Genomic DNA, 25,279 nt, shown 5'->3' with positions numbered 1-25,279 from the left:
GTGTGATATTATACTATGTGTTATTAGTTTTAGGACCATATGTTTTAGGACTCTATGTTGTGTAGTGACCAATGGAGAAATATTGCTTGTATGTATTTATTTGTGAAAGCAACTTTTAAAGGGGGAGGGACAGCAGATTGAGTGAATCCAGGTAATTCTCCAGGTGAGCTAGCTGAGTTGGAGCAAGGGCAAGTAAGGTGTCTGACTTTGCAAGTGGAAACAATGAACTGCTGGAAAGACACAAGTTCTGCTTAAATTATATCAAATTAAACACTATTTTTGAAGCTCTGATTTTACAGTAACAGCACTCTTTTAAATTGCAGGCTTTATCTGATTACTGTACCCTGCACCTGTGTAGATGATCCTCATCACTGGAAGTTAATATCTTGGTGGCTGATGTATTGGACTCTCCTCAAAAAAGGTTTTCAATGTTTGTGAAGCTACGCTTGAGAAAACAGGATCTTGGTCCTTAAGGTTATATTTTAAACTTGATTCTACTGAATGGAACACATGAGAGACACAAAGTCCACTGTTTCCAGCATGTTTTGGTCGCTTATATAAGCCGTCTTCTGCAGCATGCTAATCATCTGTGTCTGACATGAGGCCAAAACTCTTATGATCTTCGTGTTTATAGAGGATACAAGGGATCATCTTACATGCCTCCATCTTTTAGTCACGGGTGATTTGCTGCACTGCTGCTGCTGTGATGGTGTTCGGTTTTGGTGGAAGCGTTACAGCTCGTCTGCATTCTGATGCATTTTTAGATTTGACAAAGAATCAGTTTCTGTGGCTCTGTGATAAGATGAGATTGCTGCTAAAACCCTTCTCAGGTCATGTTTACGCGTAACATCAGGTTATTTTTCTTATGTAACTTTATCACTGGTAAAATGCTGGATTTTATGTGTAATATTGTGGTAAGATTGAACTACAAAAGCCATGTGATGGGACTGCCACGTCTTTTATTATTAATATTAATAAACAGTTTAAACAAGTTCACACAGGTCATTAAAGCCAGGTCAGACATTTGCTGCTTCTGCTTTCACTCCACTGCACGCACACACGCACACACACGCACACACACACACTCTTTAGCTGTGTCTAAAATCTACAAGCTCTTAAAACCAGAGTTCATTTGGCACCTGACTGACCAGCGGCCCGGCCAAACCAGTAACAGCCTCTCAGTGATAGTGGAGCCATGGATCAGATGCCACCGGGGCACATTCTCTTACCCTGCAGGTACCTTTTAGATTATGTGTTTTCCCACAGGAGCGTCTTACAGCCAGTGAGCAGCACCCAGTGGTAGACCTGAGTTATCTGAGGTCAGACTCATGACGTCTAGAATTGCACTAAAGTAATTACAGTCATTAAAAACGTGTTCATGCTTTTACAGTGCATTGCTGAAGCAGCTTTATTATGATGGGTAAACAGTGCACTGGTTTCTTTTTATTTGTATTCATCATAGAAATGATGTAGTGATGCATAATGCTATTAATATCAGCAGATTAAAGAAATAGAAAGAAAGACATTTTATATCTACTTCATATATTATATATATCTAGATCTAGATCGTAGTACCTAATAGGGGTGGGAATCGATTACTATCTCACGATTCGATTCGATTCCGATTTTGGGGGCCACGATTCGATTCAAAATCGATTTTTGATTCAAAACGATTTGAATTATAAATATTTCTGCTTCTGGCTTATGAATCGTATTGAAAAAAAAAACCCTCCATAATATACACTGGTCCTGGAGCAAGTAATGTGTTACAAAAACAATAAAATGTGCAGGAATGTGGGTCCTCAGTGACAGAGGAATCACTGGGATATCACAATGACGTTAATGAACAATAAATACATAAATAAATAACACTGCTTTATTACCAGGCTACTAGCGGTGGTGTGTAGGTGACGCTGCTGGGCTGATGTGATGATAGCAGTGGAGCGCTAAAGTTCAGGAGCAGCTGCTGATTAACTAGTTAATTTAAGGTGGTTGTATTTCTTCAGAAAGGGGGCAGGAGGTGGAGAAATTAATTCATATTGTCCATTCCTTAATTCCTCTGTGATGAGGAGCTGAAATTAGCTCTGATTAGCTTATTGTTATTTTTCCGTTCCGCCTTAAATGCTGCAGCCCGCTGCCACCTGTAGCGTTATTTAAGGTGGAACTGGAAAGTTAGCTAGTTAGCTAGCTAACAGTTACTGAAACTAACTACTAGCGATCTTTTTTATGCTTGTTATGAAGCATTCTGCCATAAAACATTGAAACTACACGTTAATCTAAGGTAATATAGTGCTTGTTCTGCCATCTTACCGGTGATTCTCAAACACCTACGCTCTGTGTGTGTCTGGAAGATCTCCAAAGGGACAAGCGCTATCCCCAGGGTTGCCAGGTCCAACAAAAATACCCAGCCCAAAATCAGTCTAAAACCCGCCCCTCAGAATCGATTTTGGGACATTTTAAATCGATTCTGAATCGTAGTAAATGAGAATCAAGATTCTTATGTGAATCGATTTTTTGGCACACCTCTAGTACCTAATGCTAATTGTCTGCTCCAATCCCACCCTTGTGTTTCTATAACTTTAAGTAACACACAGTTTAGGTAAGATGCCATTTTAATGAATGCTGACGTAAAGTGAATTTGTTTGTATTATCAACTTATATTCTTCACTTATAGTGAACTCATGTGGTGTGTGTATGTGTGTATAGTATGCCACACTGTTTCCCCACATGGTTTTGAAGGCCTTGGTAAAAATTACAGAAAATACATATCACAGATATTAGACTTTATGTTCCACTGTAAAATATCCACAGACTGCAGATTATAAAAGTGCTCCTGTCTTTCCCACACTCAGCTCTGCCTGCGATTTGCAGCCTCCGGAATACATTACCACATACATTATCACACACCGATATTTCACCCAGTCCTGATCACATGACACAGCACATGACACTTCCAGGAAGTAGATCACCTGAGTTCTAGCAACAAGGTTTCGCCTTATAAAAGGGACTAATTTGCTTTTAGTCGATGCTGAGTATTGATTGTTTATACTCGTACAACATGTTATCCCATTGCTTGTGTTACTCTCTTATTTTGCTTTTGTATCAAGCTTGATTTTTGCCTGCTCTTTGATACTGCCTTGTTGTGTTTGATCTTTGGACTGTTTATTACACTGTTACATTATCTCCTTGTTGCTGCTGTTATTGACCTTGATTTGTCTGACCAGCCTTTTGTCTTATAGTTTATTTAATAAAGTATTCTTTAATTTGCATCTGTGCATGTCTGAGACCTGCTCATTTATAAAACCTCGCTGCTGCAGGTTGTGGAAAAAGTGTTTTAATGGAGCCCAGAGAGTACGCCTTTAGAATACAATGGCAAAATACTAACAATTGAAACCTGGCTGATTCCTTGATCACAATTCTATTAAAGTATGCCTGGATCTTCCCTGGATCTTCCCTTTCTCTATTAACGATATTATATGATGTATTATAGCACGCTTAAAGAGCACAACATTAAGCTGATGCTGAGATAATGAACTAAAACATTTTTTATTATTTTGCACTCACAAACAGTATCTGTAGAAATATATGTATAATCCAGAAAGATGATCCAAAAATAGAATCCAAAAAGATGTAGTTACAGTTTTAACCATTTATATAGCAAAAATATGACAATATTTAGTACTGATGAATATTGGTAGCAGACATAGTTGTACAAAATGGGGCCTTGGAAATTGACAGTAAACGTGAATGTATCAGTTGCAGTCCTATATCAAATCTTGCCTAAAACAGCACACACTCACCCAGTGTGATGTACTGTGTACACTCAATGTCCTTGAGTGGCAGGAAAAACTCTCTTATACTAAGAGGAAGAAACTTAAAGAGGAACTAAGCCCCTAGGAAAGAAGTACCAAGAAGTTCTTACGTAAAGCTACTTTAAGTCATTAATAAATACTCGTTACATTTGTAATTAGTGGTGTTTAAGATTTTTAAAAAGAAAAAGTGGTATCTTTAACATATTCAGTACATGCCCACATGATTCTTATTTTAGAAATAACTTAATAATCATATCAGCCTTTACTCATTTCCACAGAATCAACAGGAGATTAAAGAAGCGCTGATGCATGATGGAATGACAGAGTGTCACACTTCCGACACTCATTATTGAAAGTCCCTCCCTTTGCTGGTATTCTAAACAAATGTGAAGCTTGTGGTTCTATAACAATGTGTAACTTCAGAACCCGACCCCAAACACCAACACATCAAAGGTAGTTGTGCAATTGATAAAAGAGATAAATACATATTATATTTTTTTACAGTTGCAAGCAAAAAATATTTATTGAACATTTTTAACATTCCAGCAAGCAGCAAAGCATATTAATCATGAACTTACCTCAGCAGTGCTATTCTAATCATGAATTTACATCAGCAGTGTTATTATAATCACAAGTTCACCTCAGCAGTGCTATTCTAATTGTGAATTTACCTCAGCAGTTTTATTACAATCACAAATTTACCTCAGCAGTGCCATTCTAATTGTAAATTTACCTCAGCAGTTCTATTATAATCACAAATTTACTACCTCTGAAGTGATATTCTAATCATGAATTTGCCTCAGTAGTACTTTTATTATGACACATTCTTCTTAGCAGTTTTATTATAATCACAAATTTACCTCGGAAGAGCTATTTTATCTGTGAATTTACCTCAGCAGTGCTATTTTAATTGCAAATTCACCTCAAAAGTGCTATTCTAATTATGAATTTACCTAAATCACAATTTTACCTCAGCAATATAACCTAAAATAAACTAGTTATCATTTGGTATCAATTATTTAGTCTTTTTACTTATTCAAACACCGGAAGTTGTTGCCATAAAATTGGGTTGCCAAATATTCTGTGTGCCCCTACTACATAGACACATTTTTAAAAAGGTTCTGTAAAGAACAGTCTTAAACAGGGCAAATAAACCTTAATAAATTGTATACATAACCATTGTCTTTACTGAGGAACCCTTGAAGAACCAAGATCAAAAACAGCTCTCTGTGCTGCATTATGTAAACAGTATGTTAATGAGGATTGTGTAGTTCTATGAGATCATGTGTGTGAGAGCTGAACATGCTGACCGGCTGAATTATAAAATTAAATCAAGCAGGCCTAAAGAAAGACATTCTGTATTATACACAAACCCACGGCTCTGGAGAACATCCAGTAGAATAAAGACAGCAGATGAGAGGAGAGGTTAATGAGAGTCCTCCAGGCTTCTGGAATTTATGGTGTGTTAATGTGTTTATGATTACAGTCATGCTAGCTTAATCAGCTACGTCATTTGTCATTATCTGATAATCAGGTTGGATCAGGGGTTGGCTTGTTTATTGTCACAGAAGTGGAGAGTTAGTCTCGTAAAGCAGCTCTCTGGTGTTAGTCTGGACTGGATAGAAGGGTTGGGCTGTGAGGAGAGGTGTGGAATTTATGAGTCCATGACCTTTAGTTCCAGAGTAGTTTGATAAAGCTGATAAAGCAGTGTTGAACTGTTTGGTAAGTCAAGAAAAGCTCTGAAATTCTTCCATTCCTCAAGAGGGCACCATTCTTCTTACATTAAACTGTGCAATGTTTGAGCCAGGTCCACGTATATGTGTGTGTGTGTGTGTGTGTGTATTGAACAAAAGACTAAGCTTCTGTGTATCCTGGACCCGATTGACTGGTTTCCTTGACAGATTAAAGCTTGTCTCAGGTTAAATTACATGTATTCTCCTCTCTCCTTCTGTTCTGTCTAAACTGGTATAAGAAACTTGTCTATTTACAATATAATAGACTCTCTAGCTGGTGAATAAGGCCAGGTAAACTGTAGCCTCAACTGTGAACTCTTGTAGACTTGATCACTGATCATATGACCTTGATAATAAAGCCACAGTTAATCAGCACTCTGCTTGCTTGGGTCTGATGGTTTGGTTCTGTCAGCTATCTGCAAAAAAGAGAGTGATGATTATCTGCAAAGAAGAAAATGATATGAATATGAAGCTATTATCGTGCATAATGGCAGGTGTGTGCTATAGAGTAATAAAAATCCCCCAGCATTGAGCTGTAGAACTGTGCTCTCTAGAATGATGATACTCTTTCAAATGCATTTGTGTTGGGATGAGGTTGTATGAGTTGGGATGAGTTGGAATGAGTTGGAATGAGTTGGGATGAGTTGGAATGAGTTGGAATGAGTTGGGATGAGTTGGAATGAGTTGGAATGAGTTGGGATGAGTTGGAATGAGTTGGGATGAGTTGGAATGAGTTGGAATGAGTTAGGATGAGTTGGAATTAGTTAGGATGAGTTGGAATGAGTTAGGATGAGTTGGAATGAGTTAGGATGAGTTGGGATGAGGTTGTATGAGTTGGGATGAGGTTGTATGAGTTGGGATGAGTTGGAATGAGTTGGGATGAGTTGGAATGAGTTAGGATGAGTTGGAATGAGGTGGTATAAGTTGAGGTAAGTTTGGATGGGTTAGGATGAGGTGGGACGAGTTGGGATGAGGTTTTTATGAGTTAAGGTGAGGTTGGATGAGTTAAGATGAGGTGGTATGAGTTAAGATAAGGTTGGATGAGTTAGGAAGAGGTGATATGAGTTGTGATTAGAGGATGTGGTGGGATGAGTTAGGATGAGTTGGGATGAGGTGATATGAGTTGTGATTAGAGGATGTGGTGGGATGAGTTAGGATGAGTTGGGATGAGTTGGGATGAGTTAGTATGAGGTGGTATGAGGTGGTATAAGTTGGGATGAGATTGGATGAGTTAGGAAGAGGTGATATGAGTTGTGATTAGGGGATGTGGTGGGATGAGTTAGGATGAGTTAGTATGAGGTGGTATGAGTTGGGATGAGATTGGATGAGTTAGGAAGAGGTGATATGAGTTGTGATTAGGGGATGTGGTGGGATGAGTTAGGATGAGTTAGTATGAGGTGGTATGAGTTGGGATGAGATTGGATGAGATTGGATGAGGTGGGATGAGTTGGGATGAGTTGAGATGAGTTAGGATAAGTTAGGATGAGGTGGTATGAGTTAAGGTGAGGTTGGATGAGTTAAGATGAGGTGGTATGAGTTAAGATAAGGTTGGATGAGTTAGGAAGAGGTGATATGAGTTGTGATTAGGGGATGAGGTGGGACGAGTTGGGATGAGTTAGGATAAGTTAGGATGGAGTGGTATGAGTTAAGGTGAGGTTGGATGAGTTAAGATGAGGTGGTATGAGTTAAGATAAGGTTGGATGAGTTAGGAAGAGGTGATATGAGTTGTGATTAGGGGATGTGGTGGGATGAGTTAGGATGAGTTAGGATGAGTTAGTATGAGGTGGTATGAGTTGGGATGAGATTGGATGAGGTGGGATGAGTTGGGATGAGTTGAGATGAGTTAGGATAAGTTAGGATGAGGTGGTATGAGTTAAGGTGAGGTTGGATGAGTTAAGATGAGGTGGTATGAGTTAAGATAAGGTTGGATGAGTTAGGAAGAGGTGATATGAGTTGTGATTAGGGGATGAGGTGGGACGAGTTGGGATGAGTTAGGATAAGTTAGGATGGAGTGGTATGAGTTAAGGTGAGGTTGGATGAGTTAAGATGAGGTGGTATGAGTTAAGATAAGGTTGGATGAGTTAGGAAGAGGTGATATGAGTTGTGATTAGGGGATGTGGTGGGATGAGTTAGGATGAGTTAGGATGAGTTAGTATGAGGTGGTATGAGTTGGGATGAGATTGGATGAGATTGGATGAGGTGGGACGAGTTGGGATGAGTTAGGATAAGTTAGGATGGAGTGGTATGAGTTAAGGTGAGGTTGGATGAGTTAAGATGAGGTGGTATGAGTTAAGATAAGGTTGGATGAGTTAGGATGAGGTGGTATGAGTTGTGATTAGGGGATGTGGTGGGATGAATTGAGGTGAGTTGGGATGAGGTGGTATGAGTTGTGATTAGGGGATGTGGTGGGATGAGTTGAGGTGAGTTGGGATGAGGTGGGATGGTGATCATACAGCTTCTAAATTTGTTGTAATTACTGTGTAATGACTTTTTTTTTCAATTCAATTATAAGACACAGTATATAAGACTTTGTTATAGTTAATTCTAAGCATGTTTCTGACACACAAATAGCCAATGAGAATAGGGATGGTGCTATGCTGAACCAATCATGTGGCTGGAATGTAGTTACAGCCGTGTCAGGTTAGTTTGATGTCCACTGCACAGAGCATAACTGGTAGGTTATAGTGTAATTTATATTTTTGTACTATTTAAAGTATAGTTGTATAATATTCTACAGTTAATTTGTCTGACAAAAAAAATAAAATATAAGGCTTGACATCATCTTTCTCTTATTCTCTCACTTGTGAGTAAGGATGAGCCTTGATTTAATTTCTATAATGATATCAATCGATGTTGACGATAAAAAAAAACAAATTGCAAACATATTAAGCCTATGGTTTCAGGTTTTTTCTCTTGAGTGTTAACTATGTATAACTATAACCTGTCTATTAAGACTATGCTTAAAGTTAGGGGTGGGCGATATGGCTCTAAAATAATATCGCGATATTTCAGGGTATTTTTGTGATAACGATATACTTGGCAATATAGGAAAACTAAAATAATTCATTCATTTCAGGAATATAGTATAATAGCATAACAGTATAATCATAATGTGGCAAAATAAATAATATAGCATAAAATAATATAATGCAGCAAATAATATTGCAGAATATTTAGTGCATGCATATAAACTGCAAACTAAAACAATTATACAATAAATACACCTAAAGCTTCACAGTAAATAATAGACTACTTTTAAGACAGAACAGCCCCATTATCATGATATGGATTTTTAATATCATGATATTTCTGTGTCACGATATATTGTATACGATATAATATTGCCCACCCCTACTTAACGTGCAGCATTTTTTATCAATACAGTACAGAGTAAGAGATTAGTACAACTGCCTGTGATACAGTCATGTTCTATTTCAAGAATATCAGCTACAGTCTACATTTTCTGGAAGCAGTTGAGATGTTTGTGCACTAACAGTGTCTTCTGCAGTTGAAAAGACACGCTCACTTGGGACAGAGTGTGTTTGCATTGTGTTTATATTAGCTGTGTTGTACGGCACCATTGTCTTACAGGACATGTGGTTCGTGTCTTGTCTTGCAACTGATGCTTAATGTTAGAGGTGTGAATCACAGGGCATGCATTGCCTATGATACAATGATATTACGGTACTGTGATTCTGCAATACTGGATGTGTTGCAAGACAATTCTCTATGATACTTCACCTCATCCGTGTAACTGAAAAGGACAAAATACTACAAAAAAAAAGCAATTATCAGGAATTATTAGGATTTATTGGTGTCTACCCTATTTATTTGATTATAAAGTCTAATTGGGGGGTGAGTCTTAGGGAGGTTGGAGTTTGAATAAATCCATATTTGATGATGCATAACAATAACAAAAACAGTACAATATATGTCACTATACCGATATTTTGTCCCATCTCCACTCTAAGGTCTCCAGCCTCCTCCTTCTCCATCACTGTTTTTTGCTGCTGTTCCCGTGGAGCCGATATTACAGTAGGAGGAAGAGTAGAGCGCAAACCCTGAGTAAACATTTGGCCATGCGGTGGAGACTTTAGCTCACAGCATGACGCTGGAAAACCTGACCCAACTTGTTCTGACGCAGCAAGAGAGAGAGAGAGAGACACTGACAGAGACAGAGAGAGAGAGAGAGAAAGAGCTGCTCTCTGAATGTTTTTAGGCAGGCCGTTGGTTCCTCTCTCAGCTGCAGTTCTTTTTGGATTGCTCGTGTGTTCTGGTAGTACATGAGAGCTGAGGATGCTGGAGCTGCTCAGGAGTGACGGGGAGTTCAGGGCTCACCTGGTGATGCTCATGTGCTGCTTGGGTCAGTAGTTCTACTCTCGCGCTGCACTTTCTCTGCTGCATGGTGAACGTGTTTGTGACAGTTGTTTCACTGAATGGAAGGAATGGAAAGGAAAATGCTGCGATGTGATTGGTAGATGAGTCAGAAGTTCATGAGGGATTTGATTGCATGTGGTTGATATGTGTTCTACTCTTGAGATATTTTAATTTGTATATTATAAATACATTAGACCTCATAGCTACTAATTTTGAACATATCAATGGTGCACATTAGCTTAAAATAAAATCTACCTTGAAATACATTCTTAAACTAAGATAAGAATGTGCTTCATCTTTATGAGAATATTACTATTTTGGAGATACAAAGTTTGGTTAAAATGGTAGTGATGTTTTGCTTTTATCTTGTTTCTTTCTTTCCTAGCCTGTGTCTGCCTGTTTTGTTTACTTAGTCTTAGCACATGGCTTTGTTTTGTCTCTGTCTTGTCTCCTCTCTTGTCTCCGCCCTTGCCCCTTGCGCTTCCACCTGTTTTTATTTGTTACCCAGCCCTCTCCTTATCATCTCCAGGTGTGTCTGATCTGTACCCTATATATATCCCGTTTATCTCAGTGTTTCTTGCCTGTTCAGTATATAATGTTAGTTAAGTTGGTTTGTTGGTATTCTGTCTGTTCTTTCCATTTGTGTTTGTTTTTTTGCATGTACTTACCAGTTTTCTGTTTTACTATTGTATTTTATGGACTATAAGATGCACCGTCAATGAACGTTTATTTGTTCATACATAAGGCTCACCGGATTATAATGCGCATTCTAAGTGAAAATAGTAAGAAACAGGGGTGTCACCATGTTTCCCTTTTAATCCAACAGGTCTTGCCACTGGGAGTGCCAAATTAAACAAAACGTTAAAAGTTAAACAAGTGCTGGTTGTAATCTACACAGATTTCTTGCTAGCTGCAGTTAGCAGTGTTTAGCGCTAGTAAATGCCACCCAACAGCACAACACTGTAGAACCCTAAATGTTCCAGTAACCTAGGCTGCAATTTGCTAAAGGTTCATCCCACGTAGCTTGTTTTAACACAGTAAACACACAGACTAAAGTCAGATACTCACTTTTGAATCGCAAGAGCTAGCTCTACGGTTAGCAGCTAATGCTAATGCTGCTCCAGCTTTGGTGTTGAAGAAACTTCACTGAAACTCCTGTATAATGCTGCACTTCTGCGGAGTGGCTTTACTCCTTCTTACAACCTGACGTGTAAAATTCATACATAAAGTGTACAGGATTATTAGGTGCACTGTTGATTTTTGGGAAAATTAAAGAATTGTAAGTGCACCCAAGAGTGCAAAGCATATAATACATCTTTAATATATATATATGACTTGGCTATATGTGCGCCTCCACCTACAAACTCTCACATAGTGAAAGATGTAATGCTCCCTTCATAAAAGTGTTGAGTGCAGTGAATCTCCATCCCTGGTACTGGAGGCACCCTGCCTGCTTTCTCTTCTCTCAACACACCGGATTATTTGGTTAATTTACAAGTCTGATAGTTAGTGGGTGTGTTATAGAAAGGAAACCATGTGCAGGACCATGTGTCCAGATTGAGAAACACTCCATTGTGAGGTGAGTGCTGAGTTTTACAGGCACTGTTGTTTTTTTCCTATTTTATAGGGCAAATGAGATCTCAAACTACCGGTAATTTCTGTAATATTTGGCTCAACAGTTTAACAAAATATTGTTATGTTGCCCTCTGCCTCCATAAAAATAATACTCAATTTACTCATGATATTTAGAATGCATTTCAAAATGTATCCTTGTGTGAGAATGAAGAAAGGCTGACTGCTACTGTAGCCAATGATATAGAGGTTGATAAATACAAAAAATATCAATAAAACAAAGTATTGATTTCCAAGTCTGGACATCAAAAGATATGTCCACCTTTAGTTTGCATCACAAGGCAGTGTTACTTTATTATTATACAGATGTGGCAGGCTGGACCTTACAGAGGACTGTCTAAGTGAATATGTGATAAGACAGTTTGCATGGTGTGTGTGACTGTGTGTGTGTGTGTGTGTGTGTGTTTGCAGTGGTCAGAGTTATCTCAGTACTTCTTGATAACACTGTGTGTGAATAATGGTGTATCTCTGCTGGTGCTGATGACGTATAAAAGCTTCTCTTTACACATGTTCTAAAACTGGGACACTTCTGTGACTGGGCCAGGGATGTGGGCAGGCCTGTCGCCGTGGTTACAGGAAACAGAAAATACTGTGGTCAGGATCGGTACGTAATGGAACTAAGGCTTCATGAAGACTAAAGCTTTTCAGTATAGTTTCTATTAATATCTGCTCTCTCTGAGGAGGATTTGAGTCCTGCTGTTAGAGTTAGAGTTCCTTCCCTTTAAAACAGGAAATATGTTTAAACTAAAGGGAATTTATGTGCTGTATATCAAGACCAAAACTGATTTCATTGCACACAAGACCCTATAAGGGCCCTATTTAAGCAATCTATAGGTGAGCTGTCAATCGTGCACTGTTTAACTTGATTTAGGGTGTGTCAGTGTGTCTTTTCTATTGTAACGACAGGAAAAGTATGCCTTGAACAGCTCGCAAAAGAAATGTACTAATTCTCTTAATTCATCATGGGGATGTTTTGGGAATAACATGAAATAAACCAATCAGTGTGTCATTTGGCAATTCCTTTAGGAGTCAGGTGTGCTCTGACTTTGGGGGATGGCTATTTTAACAGTGCAGATACCTGGTTGTGTCCAACGCTTTTTTTAGCAGAGGAAACTGACCTGCTCGTTCATGCTGTGAAGTTGTTCAAGCATTTAATTTACAGGTTATTTTATTTTCTATTCTGTTTATTGTTAATGTAAAAGTGCATCCTTGTGTCTGTATATGTGTGTGTAGCACACGCAGCAACCCTATAGCCAAAATTCGTAAGGATGTCTAACGGGTGACTGTTTTAGCAGGATCATCTACTTTCAGATCTTAATTAAAGCACTTCATCTATAAACACTGAGTAACATTTGCTAAATATGTTAAAATAAGTTGAGGTGCAGCGTAGTGAAAGAAATAGAAATGGGTGAATGTTATACAGTGCTGTGCTGTGTGTGTTTGGGTGCTATGGAACTGGAGCTGGACCAGACAGTGGTTTTGCGGTGTGAGGGTGCAGCTTTAAGCTCTTTCAAGCTTTCCTGGCAAACTGGCTAATGCATCATCATCATGTTGGTGCAGGGCTTCTGTAGTGTTTTGTGCTTTGTCTCTCAACATGGAATTTCCTTTACTTTTTGGATTCGACTGCATTTAAAACGCTGTTGAATTCTCAGCATTCAGAACTGCGCTCAGACAGGAAAAAGGCTTTTTTAACTTGATGGCTATATGAGTTCCACCATTTTATTATATATATATATATCTATATATATATCTATATATATATATATATATTACGCTCTATCTTTTTCTGACATTTTTGGTGGTTAGTTGATGTGCTAAGTCAGAAGAATGAGCACACAGCAGGACAGATAGCAGTAGTATGTTGTCCCGATCTTGGTATTGTCTCCTCTGGTACATGTTGAATTTCAGTCTGACCAGTATTGGTCTGTGGTTGGCTGTATTTTCAGACGACAGTTATTTTCTCTCACGCAAAAATAATCTGCACTGAAACAGTGAAAGTGTAACTAAATACAGTGCTGTAATAACATCTTGTCTTTTGTCTTTACAGATGAAAGAGACAGAGTACAGAAAAAGACGTTTACAAAATGGATCAACCAGCATCTCCTGAAGGTAAGCATCATCTCTCAGCATCTACCTACAGAGTGAAAGGGATATTTTTTAGAGATGTTATTATCAATGTTGTGATGTGAGATTTGGGAATAAACACATTGCTACATGATGAACAGTGATGGTATAGTTACTTTGAAAAAGTAATCCGATTACTGAGTACTGATTACTCCTTTAAAAAGTAACTTAATTACTTTATGGATTACTTGATTTTAAAAGTAACTAAGTTACTTTACAAGTTACTTTATTAGTTACTTTCAGCAGCTGCAGACTCCACCTCCCGCCACCTTAACATAAACATTATAACCAGTTTTGCCAATACTCCCTTTATTGGAAAATGCATTTTTAACAGCAACAATTTATCTCTATTAAGTTGAACTATTTCCTAAAAAAATAAGTTTTTTTTTATAAAAATAAAAAAATTAACTTAACATAAATATATTTTTTATAAAAAATAAAATATGGTCTTTCTTGATTTTACTAAACATAAATACTTGTTTTTATAAAAAATATATAAAATAAAGAAAGTCTTTCTTGACCTGAAATATTTAACACTGTAAAACTGAACATTGAACTTCTTGTTCTCTGCAGGGCAGCAAGGAGTGGTTTTATAAAACAGAACCGTGTATATGGTCTAGACCAGGGATCACATATTTGCAGACTGTGGTCCGGGTCCGGACCCAGACGTTGTCCAATACGGACCCATACCGGACCCAACTACTGAGAAGGATTTAATTCTGACAGTGTTCATTTAAAGCACCGGAACTTTTCTTGTCTTTACGGTATTGTGCGCTCTGCGCCACAGTGAACTTCCAATCACGTGTGGTGTAAAATCTTTAAATGCTCTCCTCTGCCAATCAAATTTGTGGCAGACCGCTGCCCTGGCTAGTGAATTGGGACGCGGCCGCAAAAAAAAACGCCTTTATAAAGAGGTAGGGAGCACGAGAACTGGCGAAAAACAAAAACGGGCGGAAACTAAAGACACGCCGAGCACGAGAGAGAGAGACCGGGGAGAAAGCGAGACGCGTGTGATTGGGGAAGAGCGGAGGGGGAATGGGTAAGGGAGCGGTGTGTGTGTGTGTGTGTGTGTGTGGAGGAGATGAGGTGGAGAGAGAGAGAGAGAGAGAGTAACGCACAGTGACTGAAATAAGTAACTTTAATCTGATTACTGGATTGGAAATAGTAACTCGTTAGATTACTCGTTACTGAAAAAAAGGGTCAGATTAGAGTAACGCGTTACTGACAACACTGATGATGAAGTTGATTGGGGTGGAAATTACAGAGAATCTGATGATACAATATCATGATATGTTGCCCACAATAACAATATCACAATACTGTTATTCCACGATACTTGATAAGTTGCAAGTTGGGATCGATTTTTTTTTTTTTTCCAACCGACAAACCATATGGGTTTTTGCAAGCATTAAAAAACTTCTCACAAAAAAAAACAAATACAGTTGCAAGAAAACGTATGTGAACCCTTTGGGATTACTTAATAGACAAACACAGTCTGCTTAAACTAATACCACACAAAACATATTCGCCTGGTTTTATTGAACACAACATGTTAACATTCACATTAAAGGGGGAAAAAGTATGTGAACTCCTAGGCTATGACTTTTTAAGAGCTCTCAGAAGATCTACATTTAAGAATCGTTGGCTTGCATGAAGCTGGAAGGGGTTACAAAATTCCCAAGTGTAACAAGACATTTTGCAGGAAACGTAAGACCATCTGAAGGTCAACAGAGGATGGATGATGCAACAGGACAACGACCCAAAACATAGAAGTAAATCAACAACCGAATGCCTTCAACAGAAGAAAATACGCTTTCTGGAGATTCCTGACCTCCTGAACCCAATTGAGATGGTGAGGCACGACCTCAAGAGAGAGATTCACACCAGATATCCCAAGAATATTATAGCTGAACTGAATCCAAAATTCCTCCTGACCGTTGTGCAGGTCTGATCTGCAACTACAGGAAAGGTTTGGTTGAGGTTTTTGCTGCCAACCAGTTATTACATCCAAAGGTTCACATACTTTCTTCACAATGCACTGTGAATGTTAACATGTTGTGTTCAATAAAAACATGCAAACATATATATATGTTTTTGTGTGGTATTAGTTTAAGCAGACTGTGTTTGTCTATTGTTTTGACTTGTCTATTGTCTGTGTGTTTGTCTATTGTTGTAAACCCCAATGGTTCACATACTTTTTCTTGCAATTGTATATAATAGGAGTGTGCCATAATGCATAGGAAGGGACAGACTGAATATTAGTATAAAGCAGAATAGCTGTAATCACCTGCAGTAACTAAGATAAATGTTTTGTGTTGTCAGATTCAGGAAATCTGTTGTGTATCTCTTTGTTTATTGGGTTTCCAGGGGGTTGAAGAGGGAATTTTGTTAAATGCTGAAGACAAGCAGCTTTTGTGTGTATGAGAATCAAAACTGTCTGTCATCTGGAGAATCTGTGTTTTTGCTGAAAGGGTGTGGTCTGAGGAATAATACTTTGAGCTGGTTTTCCTGCATTGGTTCAGCTCGAGCGCCAATCTGCATGTACTGAACTGTTTCAACGCTCTCACACTGTCTACAGGACAGATTCCTTTCACACAAACGAGCAAGTGATAGCTTGTTAGTAGAGCTTCTCAATTAATGATGACTGGAATTATGAGACAGTGACTTGTGTTTTTTATTTTCCATCTTTAGTTCACTGTGGGAATTAAATGGAATCTATATTTACTTATAAAGTTTCCCAAACATCGTCAGTGCACCTTATGTATGAAAATACACCAGAAAAAAAAAAACGGTAATGTATTATTAGGAACTAGACAGTATGCATGTGGGAGGATGGAGGCTGTGGAATCTCTCTCTTTAAAGAATGCAAATACACAGTTACTATCACAGATTTCACATTCCATGTCATCAATAAGCCAAGGCATCTTTGGTTCATGGAATTTGGTTAAGATGGTACATTATTGATCTCAAAATAATAATTATTGACTTATTTCATCCATGGTTGCCAGTTATTTATACTTTTGTGAACATTACCTATTACTTAGTGGAAATGATAAACCCACAATTTAGTATGTAATTATCATGTCATTTTTGATAATTGCTTATTGCCTCATTGCTTATTTACTGATTAATTGATATTGATTTCATTGGTATTATACTAAAATTATATATGCTTATACTCATAACTACGCTTATACTCATAACTTAAGAATTAACTAGAATAAATATGTTATTATACCTAATTATCTTTGATGCTTTTTACACCTAGATATTATGTTATTAATAACTGGAATAACTGGATTAACTAGATTTCACTATATATGAGCCAGAGAACTCTACCTGTGTTTAAACCAAATATTCACTCCAGTCTGAGCAGTGCTGTTCTTCTGTTGTCTAAAGTTTTACTTTTGGTTTTTATGAACAGTGCCCACCTTAGATCCACAGTTTCAAATCTCAAATTTCAGATCAAACCTGTTAGACAAGCTTTAAATACACACAATTTAAACTTTCATTTAAGGGCATTTGCAATAGGAGTGTGAGAAAATATTATTTCGGTGATGTATTGTTTTGTTCGTGATGCATTATTGGTATTTGATGCCATATTAATATTTGATCTTTTTTTTTTATTTTTGTTTTAATGTATTATTTCTGTAAGCTTATATTACACAGTATGTAAAGATGTTAGTGTATCATAGTTCAAGAGTGTTCCACTCACACATTTGAACAGCAACATAACTGTTCTAGTTTGTTATTTTTAGGAATATTTTACCTCTTCAGTAACACAGATGCAGTGAAGTATCATAAAGTATAGTCTTGTGATATATCGATTATCACAATGTCACAGTATTGTGATGTAATCGTAAACCTTTTAGAATGTTCTGGATTTCTGCATAAATATGACCTAAAACATCATCAGAAATCTTAAAAGTAGATCAAGAGAACCTAGTTAAACAAATGAAACAAAAATATTGTATTGCTCATTTATTTATTGAGGAAAATAATCCAATATTACATATTTGTGTGTGGCAAAAGTTAACCTTTGCTCTCAGTATCTGGTGTGACCCCGATAACTGTTGATCAGTCCTGAACACCGGCTCTTTAGCCGGAATTTTAGCCCATGCAGAACGGCTACAACTCTGAGATGTTGGTTGGTTTCCTCACATTAGCTACAAGTAATAATTATTCATGTTAAATCTATAAAGGATTAGTTTATGGAAGATTCATGGTTCACATTTACAGACAGATATGCTATGCTAATTGCTAACAAACACTGGATTTGGAATATAACCAATCTCATATATTAGGTTAAATTGCTCCAACTACTCAAACACTCTTACTAGCCCACAGGAAGAAACATGCAGCTCTGTGTGCTGTTTTAGCCTAGTGTTACAGGGCTGGATTAAAGACATAAAGGGTTTTTTGCTAGATATTAATGATGGTTGATATAGAAATATCATCTGTAGTTTATCATAGTGTAGTAGATAATGGGAAAAGCACAAAAATGTAATGTTTCATACAAGACTAACAATCACCTAAAAACAACCATTTTCTCAATCCCATCTAAGAGAATTCAGTCATTTTTTCCTAATTTGTCTGTCTCTCTGTCTGTCTGCCTTTATCTGTCTTTCTGTCTGTCTCTCTATCTGTCTGTTTCTTTGTCCATCTTTTGGTCTCTCTGTCTGCCTCTTTGTCTGTCTGTCTATCTGCCTTTATCTTTCTGTGTCTGTCTATCTCTCTGTCTGTCTGTTTCTCTGCCTTTATCTGTCTGTGTCTGTCTGTCTCTCTGTCTGTCTGTTTCTCTGTCCGTCTCTCTGTCTGTCTGTCTATCTGTCTGTCAGTCTGTCTGTCTGTCTCACGGTCTCTCTGTCTGTCTGTCTTCCTTTATCTGTCTGTCTCTCTGTCTGTCTGCCTTTATCTGTCTGTGTCTGTCTGTCTCTCTGTCTGTCTGTTTCTCTGTCCATCTCTCAGTCTCTCTCTGTCTGTCTGTCTCTCGGTCTCTCTGTCTGTCTGTCTATCTGTCTCTTTGTCTGTTTGTCTGCCTTTATCTGTCTGTCTCTCTGTCTGTCTGTCTCTTTCTGCCTTCATCTGTCTGTCTCTCGGTCTCTCTGTCTGCCTTTATCTGTCTTTCTTTCTGTCTCTCTGTCTGTCTGTTTCTCTGTCTGTCCGTTTCTCTGTCTGTCTCTCGGTCTCTCTGTCTGTCTCTCTCTGTGTGTGTTTATCTGTCTGTCTCTCTGTCTGTCTTTATCTGTCTGTCTGTCTCTCTTTCTGTCTGCCTTTATCTGTCTGTGTCTGTCTGTCTCTCTGTCTGTCTGTTTCTCTGTCCATCTCTCGGTCTCTCTGTCTGTCTGTCTCTCGGCCTCTCTGTCTGCCTTTATCCCTCTGTCTGTCTGTCTGTCTATCTGTCTCTTTGTCTGTCTGTCTGCCTTTATCTGTCTGTCTGTCTGTCTGTCTCTGTGTCTGCCTTCATCTGTCTGTCTGTCTGTCTGTAATGGCTGCTTGTGTTTGATTCAGGGTGGTGTTGTTTTTGGGGTCAGAGGGTGCAGTTTTAGCTCTGTCAGCAGCAGTACAGGGGGCTGTTGGGAAGGGGTGCAGTTTTCTGACCCAGAACTGCAGACCCTGGATCTATTTTGGCTGCTCAGCTGTGGCGTGGGGGGGATTAGCAGGGAGAGGGCTGGGGGAAGTGGGTTAGTGAGGCAGAGTGTTCAGTGACTTCAGCGGCGTGGTATTCGGGACTGGCCGCGGTGCACTGAGAGCCTGAGAGCTCCCCTAGCTGTGGAGCGCTGGGCTGAAGTGGTGAGAAGACTGGAGATAAGATTTCTCTCGTTGGCGAGAGACGAGTGAAGGAAAGAGGGAGAGGAAGTCTGGATTACGTTTTTGTTTAGTTACACTATACTTGCATATGACAGGAGGCAAAAAACCTACATACACAGGTTTCTGTGCCACAACATCACAGAGATGTGCGTGCAACCAGGGGGCAAAAAGCAGCAGAAATCAGCATTCTTCACTCTAAAAAAGTAACAATGACAAGAAGCTGTTGTGCAATAAACACAAACCGCAGAGGAGATGGATGGAAAATGTTTAGTATCCCGAGGGGATCACATCTCTTCGCCAAAAACCGAAGATTTGTCAGCACACAGGCTTTCTTTTGTATAAACATTATGCATGTGTATTATATAATTGTACGTTTCAGGGATTAGTGATATGCGATTACTGGCCACTTAGACAGATCTGAAATGTATTTGTGGTCAGGAAAATAAGTGGGATGTGGTCATTTCTCATCATGACTAAAAACTATATTTTTTTATTTAATGATTTTATCAGCCTGGCACGATCTACCGACGCCAGCCATTGACTTCCTTTTGCAGACAAGCTGTCATGTGTCTAATGCCACTATAGCTGTCTAATGTATACACTACTGGTCAAAAGTTATAGCCTACACCATAGCCCAACATGCACGTCTCCAGAAATGTAACTATGTGTCCCGTGAGTTGTGATTCGTCTGCCAAGCCACGTATTCCCGCCCACAAATTCATGCCATTGCGGTTTAAACTTCTGAGCAACGCAGAGCCACTGATACACACAGAAGTATAAATGCAGTCTTGCTGGGAACGCTTAGGCTAGGTTTGACGGAGAAGTATAATTTGGACTTTAGTCCAGTGTTAAACTAAGCTAAAGGCATTGCCAGGTGGGTAAGCCAGCCCTAGTTTTCTCCATTATTTAAAAATCTTTTCCCAGTCACAAACTGCAGCCTCAGCTTTCTGTTCTTGGCACTTTTATCAGCAAAGTTGCCACTCACTAGATGTTTATTATTGCATTGCACCAGTAAGCTCTAGAGATTGTTGTGCTAAAAATATCCCAGGAGATCTGCAGTTCTAGAAATATTCTAACCAATCTGTCTAAAACCAACAACCATGACACACTCAAAGTCATGGAGATGACATGTTTTAGCCTGTAGTATGATTATTGAACAATTAAACTAACCTAACATTTAATGAAAGTTTGAAATGTATGTTTAGGGAAACATACTGGCGAAAAAAGCAAAACCAGACAGACCTAAAAAACTACCAACTGCTCCTGGCTTCTTTTTCAGCCAGCCTCACTGCTGCTAAAGCTGAATTCTATCACAAAGAAATTAGCTCCCTCACAGACTCCCGGAAACTATTTGCTACATTCAAAACACTACTCAACCCTCCACCTCCACCTCAGGCTACCTGCCTTACGGCTGAAGCTCTTGCCTCATTCTTTACTGGGAAAGTGGCAGCTATCAGCAGACAGTTTACTGACGCGACATGTAGCAGTCCTACATCATGCTCTGCTGCCCGGTATCCCTCTACCGAAGGCGTCGCTTTCTCCTCGTTCGCTCCTCTCACTGAGAACGAGACACTGGCTCTCCTAACGCGTAGCCGTCCACCGATTCCTTCAGACCTTCTGCAAACCATTGCACCTGCAATCATTCCGGCTATCACTCACACCATCAATGCCTCTTTAACATCTGGTGTGTTCCCGACTGCTTTTAAACAAGCACAGGTCACACCACTGCTTAAAAAGCCTTCTCTCAACCCCGCCCAGGTTGATAACTACAGACCGGTCTCACTACTGCCTTTTCTTTCTAAAACATTAGAAAGAGCAGCTCTCAATCAAGTCTCTGGCTTCCTCACCCAAAATGACCTCCTGGACCAGAAGCAATCTGGTTTCAAGAAAGGGCACTCTACTGAGACGGCTCTGTTGTCTGTGACAGAAGCGTTAAAAACTGCTAGAGCTGCAGGACAGTCCTCAGTGCTCATTCTGCTGGACCTCTCGGCTGCTTTCAACACGGTCAACCATGACTTCCTCCTAACTATACTCTCGAACATGGGGATCTCAGACAATGCGCTGTCATGGTTCAGATCGTACCTCACTGGGCGCTCGTTCAGGGTGTCATGGCAAGGACGGCTGTCCCCAGCCCACTCGTTACCCACTGGGGTTCCCCAGGGTTCGGTACTGGGACCTCTTCTCTTCTCAATATACACCACCTCTCTAGGTCGGGTTATCCGCTCACATGGTTTTTCCTACCACTGCTTTGCTGACGACACTCAGCTATACCTGTTGTTCTCACCAGATGATCACTCAATCTCTGCACGAATATCACAGTGTCTCTCAGACATATCCGCATGGATGAAGGAACATCACCTCCAACTAAACCTCTCAAAGACTGAACTTCTGGTCATACCAGCAAAACCTTCTATTCAACACAACTTTGCCATAACCATCGACTCTCTCTCTCTCTCACCGACAAAGGTTGCTAGGAACCTGGGTGTCATGGTTGATGACCAGCTTCTCTTCACGCACCATGTGGCCTCAGTTGCTCGATCCTGCCGCTTTGCGCTTTACAACATCAGAAAAATTCGACCGTTTCTGACGCAACAGGCCACCCAACTCCTGGTACAAGCTGTGGTAATCTCACGCCTCGACTACTGCAATGCCGTACTAACTGGCCTCCCGGCCTGTGTAGTAAAACCACTACAGATGATTCAGAATGCAGCAGCACGTTTGGTCTTCAACCAACCAAAACGGGCACATGTCACTCCGCTGCTCATTGAGCTCCACTGGCTACCGGTTGCTGCTCGCATCAAATTCAAAGTGCTTACAATCGCCTACAAGGTGATGACAGTACAGGCTCCTTCCTACCTGCACTCGCTCCTGAAGGCTTACGCTACCTCCCGGCCGCTGCGCTCCTCCAATGAACGTTGCCTCGCTTTGCCAAACACTCACACAAAGCAATCCAGACTGTTCTCATACAGAGTTCCCCAATGGTGGAACAAACTACCTTCCACTACCAGATCAGGAGAATCTCTCGCTATCTTTAAGAAACTCCTGAAGACAGAGCTCTTCAAAGAGCACTTACTCTCCTAACACCTCTAACAAACTAACTAATTCTAACCTCATCTCCTTCTTTCTCTTCTCTACTCCTCTATCCCATTATTTCCCTCTGACCTCCTTAAGGCCCTATCTATAGATGCTTTATTTTTAACTTCTATTATTTTTGTACTTAACCTCTTCTATTATTTGCACTTCAATATTGTAAGTCGCTTTGGACAAAAGCGTCTGCCAAATGTAATGTAATGTAATGTAATGCAATGAAACGTTTGGGCTTGATGAGAACAGGTTTAGCCTCATTGAAGTGTGAATCTAAACTAGAATATATCTAAACTAGAACTGACTGTAAATTCACAAATGTAGGAAAAAATCACAGGTGGGGTGAGACATTAGGAGGTTAATTCAGAGTCTTTGGAAGAAATTAATAAACAAACCAATTGTCTCTTTTTTATCTCATGGCTTTGTATAGTTAAAATGTTGTTTATATTAGCAGACCAGTGGGTTATAAACGTTCTCTTTGTGTGTGTTCCAGGTACGAAAGCACGTGAATGACCTGTATGAAGATTTGCGAGATGGACATAACCTGATCTCATTACTGGAGGTCTTGTCTGGTGACACATTGGTGAGTAGAACTGTGTGTTACTGTATGTATGTCCATATTAACTGTAAGGTATATCTGTGGTTGGTTCAGTTTATGTATAGTGCTTGTATTTGTGATTATTGAGGGCACATTAAACATGTTATATGCACTTTCTAGTGGTAACCTCACAATGCTAGGGCACACAAGGGCCGCTACTGTAGCTTTTGTAGCTTTTGTAGTTTTGTAGTAACAGTCCACATAGGAGTGTGTCACTAAACATGTATTAAAGGCTTATAAAGCACACATTTCTAACTTGCTACAACTTTTTGTATTTAACTGATTCCTTTGTGCTTTGTGCTTGGGTGCATCTAACCAACAACATTTGTAGACTGTTTAAACTTACTGTCTGATGTAGCGTATAAAGGCTAATCAGTGAGATGTATTTGTATCTGTTTTACTTGTTTAAAAAGAAAAGAATCTGCCTGGCTGGTAAGTTTTACTGCAGCTTTGCTGGAGGAGAAAAGTAACATTTGGTTTAATATGCTGTTTTGTTTATTCAAAGTCATTTACACTGTTCTGCTTGGATTCTTCAACTGTGTAATGATGACTTGTTTTAGCTATTGGGGAATTCTTCTTTGACATGTGTTGGCCAGTCTTCCTCTTCTTAAGATCTATGTAAACGCTCCTGATGTTAAACAGTATATTGCAACTATTAAACTAATTTTTAAACATGTTTATATAATAATATTGTTGAACGGGTCGAAATGCCTTCTATGCTGTATTCCTGATATGACTTTTACTGTAATGTCCTATCCACTTGCACCAGTACCAGGCCTTGCTTGAGATTTTGCCAGCACGAACTTTCACCAGTAGGAGCTCTGCTCTGGGGCTGCTTTTAAATCAGCTCTCTACAGTGCATTCAAAACCAAGAAGAGCAGGTTTATGCATCAGTGATTTAGAAAAAGCAAATATAAATTTGTTTATAGCACTACAAAATATCCATTTCACATCACCAATAATAAAAAAAAACTACAGAATGTGATGGGGAGATGAAGGATCAGGGAGTTCAGTCAAACTTAATAAAATATAAATAATATAAATAAAATATAAAATATAATATAAAAACATCAGTTGATTGAAACTGTCATGATATGTGAACTGTTCAAAAGGAACTTACTTAAGTATTAAATAATTAGTTAATTAATTAGCAGGGTGCCATACATAAATCATGGCATTTATAGAAACTTCACATTGGATGCAAAAAAACATTGGACTTTGGGTCTGATTCTGTCAGTGGGCAGCAAATACAAGAAAAATGCTTTAAGACAGGCATCAAGTAGTGGACTGTCATGCTTGAACTACCCTGCAGGAAGTACTCTTTATCTTCTCTACTCCACACATTAGTGAGTCCACATTAAGGAGGAAAGCTTTAGTTTCATTTCTTTGTGGACACAAAACAGACCAAGATGCATTTAGACAAACTTTAAAAACTAGATAAACTCGTCACCCCCCGCCCTTTATCTCTGCTCTGCCATGAAAGCTCTTATACCTCTGCATTTCTATAGTCAGTGTGTTGCTTATACATGTTGTGTTCATGCTCATTTGTTTGGTCTGCAGTTATAACAGCAGCACTGTGATTGGTTAGCCTGATTTTAATACATCAGTACAATGCAGGAAATAGAACAGGCTCTGAAAATTGTTCCCATCATCACAGTCTGTCAGTTTTTAAACTTTGTCCATTTAGTGTAAATAAGCTTTTAGTCCTAATTTATACTTTTTTATACTTAAGCTAATATGCTAACCTGAAAAATATTGGCTATCAGCCCAGAATTCCCAGTGCATGCATCACTGTGTTTTTTGTTATTTTCTCCTAGAATTCCCCAATAGCTCTGTTACTTCATTCTGTCTGTCATTAAGATGTGTGAGCATTTTTAAGATAAAATGAGGAGCCTCACGGTTCACTTTTATTGCCAGAAATGGCCATCTTGTGTGAAAACTCTTCAAAGTTACTGCCCTCTTTCTTTTGTTTACTTTTCTCTCTCCTCTCTCTTCTTTCTCCCTTTGTTCCTTCTTTCTCTCTGCTCATCTCTCCTCATTTGTCCACCTGTCTCCATGTCTGTGTATGTGTGTGTGTGTGTGTCTCTTTTGTTCTCGCTTGCGTTCCC

The 25,279-nt window shown here is 39.1% G+C and overlaps 1 protein-coding gene across 3 annotated transcripts in view; it reads left to right on the top strand.

The window, feature by feature from the left end:
• dst (dystonin) overlaps window positions 1-25,279 on the top strand; it is a 192,119-nt gene that overhangs the window by 44,042 nt on the left and 122,798 nt on the right. For all 3 annotated transcript variants that reach the window (XM_049481090.1, XM_049481088.1, XM_049481087.1), the window contains exons 5-6: window positions 13,602-13,663; window positions 23,067-23,156. In XM_049481090.1, coding sequence (XP_049337047.1) covers window positions 13,602-13,663; window positions 23,067-23,156 — 152 coding nt within the window. The remainder of the gene's footprint in view (window positions 1-13,601; window positions 13,664-23,066; window positions 23,157-25,279) is intronic.

The sequence above is a fragment of the Astyanax mexicanus genome, chromosome 7 (genome assembly GCF_023375975.1).
Source record: "Astyanax mexicanus isolate ESR-SI-001 chromosome 7, AstMex3_surface, whole genome shotgun sequence".
NCBI classification, from domain to species: Eukaryota; Metazoa; Chordata; class Actinopteri; order Characiformes; family Acestrorhamphidae; genus Astyanax; species Astyanax mexicanus.
The sequence above is the reverse complement of the archived record's forward strand: the minus strand, read 5'-3'. Positions and strand labels throughout refer to the sequence as shown.